Source organism: Quercus suber, unplaced genomic scaffold, assembly GCF_002906115.3.
Source record: "Quercus suber isolate HL8 unplaced genomic scaffold, Cork oak 2.0 scaffold_399, whole genome shotgun sequence".
In the NCBI taxonomy this organism is placed as follows: domain Eukaryota; kingdom Viridiplantae; phylum Streptophyta; class Magnoliopsida; order Fagales; family Fagaceae; genus Quercus; species Quercus suber.
Genome location: NW_027069850.1, coordinates 211,664 through 226,038, shown reverse-complemented (window position 1 = coordinate 226,038; position 14,375 = coordinate 211,664). Strand labels below are relative to the sequence as shown.

The 14,375-nt window shown below is 31.3% G+C and overlaps 1 protein-coding gene and 2 long non-coding RNA genes across 3 annotated transcripts; all 3 read right to left on the bottom strand.

Moving 5' to 3' along the window:
- Positions 1-5,433: 5,433 nt before the first annotated feature.
- Positions 5,434-6,849, bottom strand: LOC136062291 (uncharacterized). Its single transcript, XR_010624072.1, has 3 exons — positions 6,793-6,849; positions 6,456-6,573; positions 5,434-5,587 (listed from the first exon to the last, which is right to left on the bottom strand). It is a non-coding gene; the product is annotated as an uncharacterized LOC136062291 (long non-coding RNA).
- A 16-nt stretch (positions 6,850-6,865) lies between these two features.
- LOC136062290 (uncharacterized) lies at positions 6,866-8,090 on the bottom strand. The gene is made up of 3 exons (XR_010624071.1): positions 7,996-8,090; positions 7,377-7,504; positions 6,866-7,089 (listed from the first exon to the last, which is right to left on the bottom strand). It is a non-coding gene; the product is annotated as an uncharacterized LOC136062290 (long non-coding RNA).
- Positions 8,091-8,323: 233 nt separating this feature from the next.
- On the bottom strand, positions 8,324-10,622 carry LOC136062286 (uncharacterized). Its single transcript, XM_065761151.1, has 4 exons — positions 10,515-10,622; positions 9,421-9,513; positions 8,794-8,922; positions 8,324-8,506 (listed from the first exon to the last, which is right to left on the bottom strand). Exons 1-4 carry the CDS (start codon positions 10,527-10,529, stop codon positions 8,324-8,326), a joined length of 420 nt encoding a protein of 139 aa, XP_065617223.1. The 5' UTR covers positions 10,530-10,622.
- Positions 10,623-14,375: the final 3,753 nt, after the last annotated feature.

The window sequence follows — 14,375 nt, the reverse complement described above, 5'->3', positions numbered from 1 at the left end:
AAATTGTCACCTTTCTTTGCAGAAAATTTCCAAATAAGAATCCAATCTTTTATTCCATCTTTTACCTATTGAAAACACACAAATTGAGGCCCTGTTTGCTCTTATTATTATTAGTGAAGAAATTATTGGAAAGCAAATGATATGAAATCTAGGAGAAGCCTATGCTAGTTCAAATTTTAAAATGATTAATATGAACAATAAAAGGTTATAGTATGATTCCTATATATAAAAAAAAAAAAAAGGTTATATTATGATTCTTCTGCATTAAGTTCTAATATGATTATATGGTATGCAATTATACAGAACTATAAGGTTTATTATCTTGGTCAAGTTTAGGTTAATTTCAAAACAATCTGTCTCAAATTCAGGCAGGATCATGGGCCTAATCAAGAATTTGTAACAATTTCCCTCTAATTTCTTGAATTAAACATCTTCATCTTTTTAAAGGGAGGAACTGGCATTTTTTTTTTTTTTAAATCTCCATGAGAAATTGTTATGATTTTTGTAGGCCCATTCCTTGACCTTGTTTATAATGGAATTTCCAAGTGTTAATGTATTGCATTCAATGTAATAGTTAGGTAAAATCTGCTTAGAAGATTTTCAAAGAAGTTCTAACTGAATAAGCTCACTCAACAGAAGGAAAATCTCACTCAAGCAAATAGAGCAACTCGCTCAAGGCTTTCTCAAGCGAGATTGCAAAAATTTGTTTTTCAATTCCCTCTTTGACTAGGTTTTTGTCTGTCTTTTAGAACTAAATTTGTACATTTTTTTTTTTTTTTTACAAAATAAAAATTCTACTCTAACCTAATCTAAGTGTATATGTGTGTAAAGCTCCCTTCTGGAAACTTGAACTCCGGCCCTTATCCCCCACACCTCACAAGAACTTATACTTGTGGAGTGACCATCGCACCAAGGGTGTGCGGTGGTCTATTTGTACACTTACATAAACCTTGCTTTTGCATAATTTTTCAATAGAGAAAAAATGGTTACACTCTATGCTACTCAGAGAGAAAATCTCAAACCTTTTCTCTTTGTACTTCATAAAAAACTTCTTCTTGACCCACACATCTTGTGATTCCAAAAAAAAAGTGTCTTGAGAGTTTGAAACCACATAGTTATTTTACAGAGAGGTTTATTACCATTGAATCTTTAAGGAGATTCCTTGGAGTGCCTAAGGTTCTAGTTTAAGCAAACGATGAGATTGTGTAAGAAGTTTGCTTGGGAAGATTTCATTGGTTTTGAGCTACTGAGGTAGGAAAGCAAATGGAATGTTTGCAAAGGTTACAATAAAAAGCCTAGCTTGTTAAAGGGTCTTGCAAGAAGATCATTGCAAGTGTTTTTACTAAGTGAATTTTCTACGTGATTTTTTGTGTCTCTAGAGTGGTTTTTCGATTGATTTATTATTATTATTATTATTACTTTTTTTTTTCACTTTGTTGCCATGTCTTGTGTTTTATTGCTTTTTATTTCATTGCTTAAGATTTGGTGTATGCATAAACTTTTTGAATTAATCTTTTTGTTCCACAGCATAAATTGTTTGGCTTCAAAAATAAAATTTTCAATTGGTGTTAAGAGTAATTAGAACACAGGGTCTAAACTGTCATATATAAATGGATCTATTTCATGGTTAATTTCATAATTAATATTAAATATTGCAAATTTAAATCTGCATCTAGTACCATGTTGTTTTAAATTCCGTAATATTATGAGTGTATTTTGTGTTCAAGGACCCTTTTTTCTTTTTTCTTTTCTATGGGATTGTGTTCAAGAACTTAAGCGTTGTAACTCAATGACATTATTTGGTCTTTTTTATAAAAACATAAGTCTAATTTCCCTCCCTCACTTCTTGTAATAATCAAATTATCAAAAACAAAAATCGAATAAAAGTATAATTCGTTTTCAAGTCTTCAGCAGGATTGAGATCCAAAGGGCATGCCTTCTCTACAATATGATTGCTCATTCAATAAACAAAAAAACAAGAATCTGATACTTACGTGTTATAACGAAGGTTGACCATTAATTTTCTCATCGTCAAAAAAAGGCCAAGTATCTGAAGACCAAAAAGGTGCAATACATTGAATACAACGAGCGATGGCTATGAATTTGATCAAGCTGTCAAAGATTGGATTCTTTAGTCCAATTAGCAAATGGATGAACCATAATTGCAAGCATATCTTGAAGCATCTGTATTATGTATATTCTCTTTTGTTTTCTCCAAATTTTAAAAAATAAAGTTCCAAAAACTCCCAAGTTGTGGGAACTCTGTATGTTTTAGCAATAATTTTTGTTTTTGGGAAGTACTTGTGTTGCAAAGTAGGAATAATCAATTTATATTTTACTAAGTATTTGTTTGGATATCACTTATTGTTGAAAACTGAAAATACTGTAGTAAAATAATTTTTAAATATGTGAATAGTACCGTGAGATCAAGTTTTAAAGTTTTTTTGCTAAATAAAGCACTTGCGGGTCTTGTAAACAGTGCACGAGACTCACTAAAAAATGCACAAACGCAAATGTAGACGCCAGACGCTGTATCCAAACTAACACTAAATCTTAAGCATAATTATTGTTTATCTCTCTTATCGGATATGCCTTACATATGAACCTTCTTAAAGTAATGTACTTTATTATATAAATTGATACTCTAAAAACTCATGGTAAAACAATTCAATCAAAACAAGAATTTTTGTGTGAGTTCTAGTTAACTCAACTGGTAAAGTTTTTTATTCCCGAATAAGAAATTTAGTGTTCAATCTTCATCTACACAAAAAATTGATTGGTGTTTTGGTAAACTATCATTAAAATAAAAAAAAAAGCAATTCTTGCATACAAAAGCAAAATGCTATTGTTATGTCGTTTCGGTTAGGTAGACGCCATTGAGTTGGTATATTATTATAAAACATTCATGGTGAAATTCCTAAAATTTGGTTCTTTTTATTTATTTATTTTCATTTTAAACCTTGAGTTTATAAATCATGACAAGTTAAATATCATGTCTATATATCTACTAAAAACCATTGTTCTCTCTCTAGTGTGGAAAAGAAAACAACCATTCACAGCAAATGGTATCGTTTTAATGTAATATGTGCTAATGGAAAATTTCCCTTACAATATATAGATTGCTCCATTAGCTAGCAGTTTTTAACAAATATAAATGAAATATTTAAATTCTTATGAGTTATAAGATTTAGGTTTTAAAATGACAAAAAACGAAATTTAAAAAAAAAAATTCAGGGTTTAATTTATGGATAACAAACTCTAGGATATTTTATTATTATTTTAAATTTCCATTCTTTTGTAATGTGACCTCTTAGAGAACTTATTTTTTTCATAAGTTCCAATTAATTTAACTAATAAAGTTTTTTGTTATTAAATAAGAGTTCTAAAGTTTGAATATTGTCTATACCAAAAATCAATTGATGTTTTAACCTAATAAAAAGCAATCATCATATAATTAATATCATAAATTAAAATTCTAGCCTATCTATAAAATTTCCTTTCGTCTTGTTTCTCCCCACCAATTTGTCATTAGTTGGATTATATATCTAGCAGCCCCTTTTAGTACATTAGCACGTGATCTTTAGGGTTAGACTTTTAAGACTAACATGATCATGATCTCCTGGATCCTTAAGCAGATTCAGTTTTCAAGAATCATGAAAAATAATAGACTCCCCCTACTTCAGTACTCCAATTCTCCAAACCCTAGTTCCTAGAGTACTAGTTTTATTCATGCTTGAAATTAAAAGATCGATTTTGATTTTCGACACTTCCTATCAAAACAAACGCTGATAGGAGTTGACAATGAACCCCCTAGGCGAAATCACCTTTCAAATTCACCGAAAAAATACAAAGAGTGATCATAGACTCATAACTCAAATCCAGCCTAATTTGTTTTATATTCCCTAGGCTTTTATTTCTCAGAGTCCACCCGGGTCCTTAAAATGGCCAAAACCTCCATCTTCACACCAAAACTCACAATTTTCGTAGGAGGATACAAAATTGTAGAATAAAAAGATTTTGGTTTTCCTTTTTACCATTTGTGTTTGCTATAGAAGATAGTCAACCGGAAGAATATAATAAATATAACTTTTTTATTTTTGTTTAATTAGGAAAAAAAAATAGGAAGATGAAAAATATAAATTATTCAAATATACTATCACCAGCAGAAAAATTTGATGATTTGTTTTTGTTTGTAAAGTAAAAAATGGAAATAGTAGATGTGATTTATATGTGTTAGTCTTAAGTCATTTTTAAAATGATATGATTATTTTCTAACAAAGTATAGTTGATATAAATATATTAAATTTTCTAAATTAGGCTATCTATATTTTTTAGTTGAAAGTGTTTTAAATTTTGTAAGTTCTTTTTTTAAAGGAAACATAATGCATTTTACATTCAATTATTACATAAGGTGAGATATTTTATAAATAATGTAATGTGTAGTTGGAATTTATTATAATACTCCTTACAATTCTACATAAACTTCTCATCCCAAAGCATTAAAGTGGATGGATGTACACCGCCGCACACCCTTGGTGCGATGGTCACTCTACAAGTATAAATACTTGTGGGGTGTGGGGGGCAAGGGCCGGGGTTCAAATATTCAGGAGGAAGTTTTCACACACATGTACACTTAGATTAGACTAAAGTAGAATTTCTATCTTGTATTAAAAAAAAAAAAGTGGATGGATGTACCAAAATGAACCAAGTCGACCGAAATGGATTGAACTGGCCTAAGTGAAACGAATGGACCGAATAGGATCGAAATGGATAAAAGTGAACCAAAATGACCGAAATGGACCAAAGCAAACCGAAATAGACTGAAGAAGACGGAAACCGAAACGAACCGAAATGATCGAGGAGAACCAAAATGAACTAAATGGACTAAAGTAGACCGAGGTTGACCAAATGAACCAAAATAGACCAAAATGCTTCGCTTTAATTTTTAAATATTATATAGATGCCTCTATTAAATAAGAACTGCTTGTTTTAGCCGTTCAGAATGGTCGTGATGGAACCCAGCTGAATGATTACTAACATGTTACATCATTTCAAAGTTAGATATTTAGAATATAATATTTTATTGCAAGTTCATACTTACTATCTTACCAGCAACATTTTTGATAAGTACAATATGTTTTATTGCAAAAAGGCTACACCATGTAGAAAGGATCAAGAAAATTATCGAACTATGTCAAACATATGATAATAAACAGGCCAGCAAAAATTTTCAAACCCTAATGGATAATTTTTCAGCTTGCAAAGAAAGAGCATTCACTGACCATAAAAAAGATTGCAAAACGTTCTAACCTAACATCAAGTTCTTGCTAATAGTTGAATCATTTAATCTTCACAAGTAATAAGACATCAAATTACAATAATACTTCCTTGTTATGCACACAAAATAACAGAGTAGATATCATCGACAAAGCAGGTGACAAAAAGTGAGAGTACCTGTATTGAATTCTTCTGGAAGGGTATTGAAGTAAATCTTGAATTTCGAATTACAATTGTGCTTTTCCCTCATGCTCCACAACAATAACATTGTCTCAGAAGAGATGCCATCAATCTTTTCTAATATATGAAACTGCAATAAAAAGAAAAAATAGTAAGTCATAATGACCCACTTTACTTCCACATAGGCTGTGCAGATTCAAATTACTGATTATGTAAGAGTGCCCTCTCTAAATGTAATTGACCATCAGCATGAATGGAAAACAAAGCATCATGTGCAATTTTTATTGCAGGGAAAGATTTGAACCTATGATCCCCCCATTTTACACCCAAACATAAACCATGTACTCCACTATAGAGATTATCCAACTTGACAATGTAGAAACAGAAGCATAGAGATGAGAAGGGCCTAAAAAACTGAAATGACACCTTGTGTGAAGGTAAAGCAGCATTGGCATAGTACCTGATACCTGGTTCCAAAATCCATCTTAATGCTAATCTACTACCATTAACCATTGGCATAGACACCTTATAACCATGTCTCTCATGGGCACCTCAAACCGTGTCTTTGATGCACAGAGTGAGCAGATTTTTTTATCCACACATGGTGACTGGTGAGGAATTACACTTAACCCTTCTCTTATATGTTATGTAAGTTTGTTTAACTGAATTAATAGTTTTCTGAATATTTCCTAGTGATCAGTTTAGTTGTTTACTTAGAAATGGCTTCCTTTTACCTCCACATAGCTCATTTTGTGAAACATAAACGACCGAAGGAATTTTCTCTACATATTGCAGGGATAATTAGAAATTCATGTAGGCAAGAATACATTTTTCTTACTAATCATCACCCATCTATTGTTTTCTGTGTGACAAGTTTTTTAGATATGTGATCCATGTTCCCACACAAATGAAGATTCATTTCATTTAACTTTCATTTCCTTATCTCTCATAGAAGTTCAAACACAAAGTAGGAATCATTTATGGAAGCTGAAATGTACCATGTTGGATTCACGGATTAGCTCCTCAGAAATGACAGTAGATACAGGGATCTCCACAGCAATTCTCCAACATTTAGATTTTCTCTTGCTATGGCTCCTCTACCAGCACCTTCGACATCTACATGATGAATGAAGCACAATACAATAAAGACTAGGTTCCTTTTTCTATACATAGCTTTGCAAAATTGTAAAGAAATAGTGTTCCCACCCCCCTGAGTTCCCAACTCCACCTCAAAGAAAAAGGAAAAATCCTCTGACACCAAGAAAAGGGGGCAAATTTTACATGCCTAATAAGCAAGAAAAAAGAACAGCAGCAGTCATAATTGTGAAGACTTACAAGCTATCTGCAACCTTGTCCTTATGCCATTGTTTTCACCCCATTGCAACAAACACCTTCTTTACACGCTGTGGTTTTCTAAAATTGTAGTCTTCACACTGTTTTTGTCCCCAAAGTCACGGATCATACCAATAATTGCTTCCCGAAGTTCTTGCAGGACATTCATTTGCATGCACATACCACTTGAGGTGAAATGTCAAGAAGCGAAAGGATTGAATTAAGAGCCTCTACCTCATTCCTGGGGCTGTAATATTCCACTGATGAACAAGCATCATCCTCCCCAAAATAAAGTTCTACCTGAATCCCAATGAACCCTTTATAATAAATATCATCATGAGTTAATCATCCATAAAATGCCAGGGATCAGGCTATCATGCTATACTTTTGAGTTTTGTGCCAAAACAAACCAGGAAAACATTGAAGCTAAAATTTGCAAGAACCTAAATGGGATCAAACCTATGTGGAAAAACTATTTTGTTTCCTATTGTTCATATGGGAAATCAGTCCATCTCTCTCATTTTCCTCCAAGCATGTCCCTACACTGAAATACCAAGTAGTTTAAAGAGAAGAATTGGAATTTTTACCTCATCTAATTGTATGATTCTTGCTATCTGAAGCATTACTTTCAAGGTAGTACTTATCCAATCAGACCTGAAGAGCTCTTAAGATAAAACTGTTCCTTGGGGTTAAAACCCTTATTCTGAAGTAATTTCTGCCAGAGATTGAAAATAATAAGAATAATGGTAGCAACATAACAACTCAATTAAATTAGAGAAATTAGGTTTCTTTACCAAGAACTAGATAGTATTAAAGCATAACTGTAATAAACTGCCATACTAATGAAAATTTATGAACATAATTTTCATGCTAACAAAAATGGAACAATTATTGTCAGTATTTACAGTCACATTTCTTTCGTATTCATCTCAATTAAAAAGAATTTGACACAATCATATGTATAAAATTATAAATGTAATTTTTTTTTAATTTAGTAGTTGGTATGCAACAGGAGTCCAGTATCAATCCCCTGCACTTCAGTGTATAGAATAGAGTAAACAATAAATAGTGACTTACTAAAGTTATTTATTTCCTTCAATTACATAATATTTCATCCTCACATTTCTGACCATTAACCAACTATTCAATAAAAATTAGCGAAGAATAAAAGAGAGCTCGAAGGCAATCAATTACGTCATTTCTTACCTTCTTTTTATCAAAATGCGGGTCATCTTCAGATAGCTCAAGAACTATTGCAAAGTCGTCATCAGTCTCTTTGGCTTTATCAGATGGTGGTGGCTGCAATGAACAAATACATTATCAATACTAAGATTCTTACTCATTTGACAACATAAAAAATCAAGTCAACAACATTATGGAAATAGCAATAAAACAGTATAAGCTGTGATTGCAGGACATAAGTGGAATTCCCACAATCATAGAATACATGAGCGAATGCACTCACACAAAGAGAACAAATTTTAAAAACAGAAATTAGATTACTAGTAGTTTATATAACATGTCAGCATTCATATCATCTTTCATATGCTACTTTCTTTCTTCCATTCCAATAAATAATANTCATTTGCATGCACATACCACTTGAGGTTGAAATGTCAAGAAGCGAAAGGATTGAATTAAGAGCCTCTACCTCATTCCTGGGGCTGTAATATTCCACTGATGAACAAGCATCATCCTCCCCAAAATAAAGTTCTACCTGAATCCCAATGAACCCTTTATAATAAATATCATCATGAGTTAATCATCCATAAAATGCCAGGGATCAGGCTATCATGCTATACTTTTGAGTTTTGTGCCAAAACAAACCAGGAAAACATTGAAGCTAAAATTTGCAAGAACCTAAATGGGATCAAACCTATGTGGAAAAACTATTTTGTTTCCTATTGTTCATATGGGAAATCAGTCCATCTCTCTCATTTTCCTCCAAGCATGTCCCTACACTGAAATACCAAGTAGTTTAAAGAGAAGAATTGGAATTTTTACCTCATCTAATTGTATGATTCTTGCTATCTGAAGCATTACTTTCAAGGTAGTACTTATCCAATCAGAACCTGAAGAGCTCTTAAGATAAAACTGTTCCTTGGGGTTAAAACCCTTATTCTGAAGTAATTTCTGCCAGCGAGATATGAAAATAATAAGAATAATGGTAGCAACATAACAACTCAATTAAATTAAGAGAAATTAGGTTTCTTTACCAAGAACTAGATAGTATTAAAGCATAACTGTAATAAACTGCCATACTAATGAAAATTTATGAACATAATTTTCATGCTAACAAAAATGGAACAATTATTGTCAGTATTTACAGTCACATTTTCTTTCGTATTCATCTCAATTAAAAAGAATTTGACACAATCATATGTATAAAATTATAAATGTAATTTTTTTTTTTAATTTAGTAGTTGGTATGCAACAGGAGTCCAGTATCAATCCCCTGCACTTCAGTGTATAGAATAGAGTAAACAATAAATAGTGACTTACTAAAGTTATTTATTTCCTTCAATTACATAATATTTCATCCTCACATTTCTGACCATTAACCAACTATTCAATAAAAATTAGCGAAGAATAAAAGAGAGCTCGAAGGCAATCAATTACGTCATTTCTTACCTTCTTTTTATCAAAATGCGGGTCATCTTCAGATAGCTCAAGAACTATTGCAAAGTCGTCATCAGTCTCTTTGGCTTTATCAGATGGTGGTGGCTGCAATGAACAAATACATTATCAATACTAAGATTCTTACTCATTTGACAACATAAAAAATCAAGTCAACAACATTATGGAAATAGCAATAAAACAGTATAAGCTGTGATTGCAGGACATAAGTGGAATTCCCACAATCATAGAATACATGAGCGAATGCACTCACACAAAGAGAACAAATTTTAAAAACAGAAATTAGATTACTAGTAGTTTATATAACATGTCAGCATTCATATCATCTTTCATATGCTACTTTCTTTCTTCCATTCCAATAAATAATTAATTTTGAATTATTTTGTAAACAAGTATCACAAAAAGGAGTTTAAAGACACAATGGAAACAATTACCTTATGGACCTATATATTAGCTTAAAATCTTGAATTTACAAAAATCACTTAAAACAAGAATCAAGAAAAATTGGTGTGTATAATGTAAGAAACCTTTCTAAAGAATAGCCCTCTGGACTCGCGTCTAGCCAGTAAAACACTACGGACAACTAAACCCACCTGCCAAAACCACCAGTTGCAGGGTAATCCAGGAGCATTCACCCCTGATGGGCTAAGCAGTTTATGCTCATGCCCAGGAGCATATACACAAACAGATGCATAAAGATGGTTCTTTCTCATACTTCTCTACTTCAGAACTATATATTCTATATGAAATGCAGTTATCAAAAAGAAATTGATGCAATAAAAAGTGACATTGATATATATGAAATGTCAAAAAGAATGATCAAGTATAAATTCTTTAAACATAATGTAATTTATATCAAACCTAAAACCTAAAGAACTGTATCAAAGCTAAAATAAAGAATCGTCTGCTTGGTTCCTGGGAAAATTGTAGGGAAATTTGGAATCTTGGAAGGAATTCAAATAGGAAAATCTCAAATTGGAGTTGAAAAAACATTATGCATTTTCTTAGACTTTCCAACAGTTTCCCAGCAAATTAGAGTCCAAGAAAATGGAATTAAAAGCAGAGGATAGAAGAGAGTTTGAGCTTACGTTATCAATCTCCATTAAAGCCCGAGTTGAAGCAGAACCTAGAGAGAGAGAGAGAGAGAGAGAGAGAGAGAGTGTTTGGGCGGCAAGCTAGTGAAGTGAAGGAAGTGTTTGTTTGTTTGTTTAACTGATACCTGAGACTCTTAAAAGAGTTCAGGGGATTCGAAATGGGCCGGTTTGGGCTGGACTTGGATCAACACGGGTCAGCCCTTTTTTTTTTTTTTTGGAGGAAGGAAAGAAGAATATAGAATTCAACTTTTACAACTTTCAAGCTAAGAAATCATTTGTAAAAGCTTTGGAAGCATTGGGTCAGCCCAATTTCTTAAATTATCAAAGCCCCTTGTTCCCCATTCGGGCCAGATGTAAGCCTTTTAGAGGTTGAAGAAGGGAAGAAAAAAAAAATTGGGCTAATTGTGGATAACCATTCTAAAATGTCATAAGCCAATTTCCATATATATAATTTTGTTTTTATATGAAGTATGAACCCAAATCCATACCCAAATGTCATGACCAAAAATATTGTACAATCTACATAAACCTTTTTAAAAAAAAAAATCAAGGCAAAAAGTACTTCCATTGAAATACCTCAACTGCACAAATTCAAACCTTAATAATTCCAATTAGTAGATAACATAACAGAAATATATGATGATGAAGGGTCCTCCGATGTACAAGAAATTCCTAAGGATTTCTTAAGGGATTTATATCGTTTACAAATTACTTTATGATGTTATAAAATATATTGTAAGGGTGCCAATGCACACTGTACAAATTCAAGTTGATATCAACTTAGATTAAGTTCTAGATGATGGTTTTCTTTTATCAGGGACAAAAAGTAAAATGAATAATATAATAATTGCAATGCCTTCATTTTTATAAGGTGTCATTTTAAATAGCTCAATAAAAAATATTATTGTTTTTCTATATAAAATGGATTGATGTAGAAAGATATATAATAATTGTGATGTATTCACTTCAATAAGGTTTCATTTTAAGTAATTTATTTAATCTTTTTTTTTGTGATATATAAAATAAAATAAATAGAGAAATTATTTAAAATCAATAATTATTCATTTTTTTATAAATGGATGGATAAAAAAAAAAAAAAAGTAAGAGTGATGTGTTAACTTTTATAAAATGTCATATTTACTATTAATTTAATTGATAATTTTTTTTCTTATATAACAATAGAAAATATTACTTCTTATATACTATTGAAAAAATTAGTATTTTTTTTAATTGATTGATCAAGACTTTTTTCTCTTTTTTTTTTTTTTTTTTTTTGAAATTTCAATTTTACTTTGAACTAAGCACTTGTTTCTTTTACTTTTTATTCCATTCTGTTCTTATTTGTCCTGGTAAATTTGAACCTAAGATTTATACCAAATTTACCCATATTTTTTTAAAAAAATTTCAAGTTAAAGCATGCATAATATTTGACCATCATTCAAAGTAAAATTTTAATAACATTTTGTGTATATCTTGTGTACATGAGGTAGTTCTTTTGCTTAAATAAAATTTTATTACTCATCAAAAAAAGTTATTCTCAGTAAAATCATTTCTGCCATGGTCAATATTTTAACCTCTTTTTTTTTTTTTTATAAGTAATGAAACTTCATTGAAAAAAGAAACCATACATGGAACCAAAGCACATGGGCAGTGTACTAAGGATTAGTGCAACTTGATGTGGAACTTGTCATATATATTGGGTCACATGGGATTTTTCCATTCTCTCTCCCTGATCAAGATATCCTCTCCTTTGCCCAAAAAAGATTGACTGAATCATAAAAATTTTGGAGCATGGAAGTGAGAAATTATATATACCTTAACCTTTAAGAAGGTCAATGCTATTTTAATTCCCATTTGTTCTATAATTTTACTAAATTTTAACTAGGGAGTTGTTTGATTATTTTTAGCATCAGTTGTTGCCTGAAGAAATGGGTAAATAGGGTGTATAATTCCTTTGCAATTATATGCTTTGCTATCATCCTAGCTTTTGGAAATTTTCTGTTAAATATAAGGCATGCACCATTTGGTTATTTCACCCATTATGGGTTTGCACTAATTTGCATATCTTATGAAACAATCAAATACTTTATGTAGAAAAAGTAGAATACAATTTATTTTAATAAAAGAACCAAAACAATTATGAAATTAAGAGGGGTGCCCTAATTAACTACTAATACCTAAAATAAAAATACAATTGACTCCAAAATTCAATATGAGTAAATTAAAATAAATATTCTCTATGCTATTTCTTTGCGCTTCCTGCATCACCCTGGTTTCCTGCTAGTTAAAATTATGGAGGATTTAGAGTATAAGGAGTTGGTACATCCCAAATGGTATTACCTTTTGGTCCCTCTCTGACATTTGAATGGAATTTTACATTGGTTTTAGTCCAAACATCGTGACATTCAATTTGCAAACTCATAATTACTAATTACTACATTGTTTTTCATAGTAGTAAGTGATGATATAATGATGACGTTATAGAATTCTATAGATCAAATTGGGGGAAAAATGGTGTCCAATTATGTCAGTCTTATTTATTTATTTATTTTTCTCTAGTTTATATTGTTTGTATATGATCTGACAAAAAATGGTGTTAAAGCATATAGATATGTTTGTGCATTTTGTATGCAAGAATTATTTGCCAACAATAATGTTCTAACACTGATCATTTTGGTTTAACAGGATTTTTTTTTCATGATTCTATGTGACAGGGTTGAGCTTTGGCATTGAGGCAATTATGGCTTTGGATGGAACCATGCTGTTGGAAGAGATAGTGCAAGCAAAACAGGTTATCAGGCTTTCTAATACACTATTACTAGATTAATTTGTTCAAATATTTAGGCTCTGATTACTTCAAGGGACAAAAGAGTTGTGAAAAAGGATATATTAATGTGAGCCAAGCATCTCTAAATGGTAATTTGGCCTATTTAAGTGGGCTCCCCACCTTGCCCTGTCCCCATTGGAATGGATTTGGTTTTAAAAAGATGGGATAGCAATAGAAAATAGATCTTGAACTTGATCTGGATTTCATTCTTGTAGGCTGCTTTCTCTTCTATGTATCCAGTGTACTAGGGATTGCACTTTTTAAATAATTGATTTACTAATCAATAACTAAGAAGGTACATGTATAAGGGAACTCCATCCCACCCGATCACATATACTAATTCCCCTATTTATTATACAACCTCTTAAATGCCACCAAATATATAAACATGCTACTCTACTCCCATCCTCGCCAATTAGAGGGACAGTTATAATCTAAATCACTGGAAGATTGAGCACAATCAAGATCTTCTCTACTTCCTTTCACTTAAACTTTTCAATATCTTAAATCCCACCTATCCTGCACTCTTTTAGCTCCCTTCATTTTTTGTTATTACGCATTACTTAGATTGTTTCTATTCGCATTCAGTTGAACTTTATTTCTCTCTTTCCCACTTGCTTAAATGTGGGACTATTTTCAAATGTAACGCATCCTTTTTCCTTTTTTTTTTTGTCACAGCACTTACAAACTCAATATGATTCGTTATTTCCCACATTGTGTAATGATCATCCTGATATATTTCCACGGGAGGTATACACCTGGGAGCAATTCTTATGGGCTTGTGAACTCTGGTACTCAAATAGTATGCAAGTAATGTTCCCTGATGGAAAGCTAAGGACGTGCTTAATTCCTATTGCTGGATTTCTTAACCATTCGGTATGCCATTCCTTTTGTTCACCTTTCTTTTTCATTTTTGCTCCTATGGTTTTTTTTTTTTTTTTTTTTTTTTTTTTTTTTTTTTTTTTTTTTTTTTTTTTTTTTTTTTTTTTTTTTTTTTTTTTTTTTTTTTTTTTTTTTTTTTTTTTTTT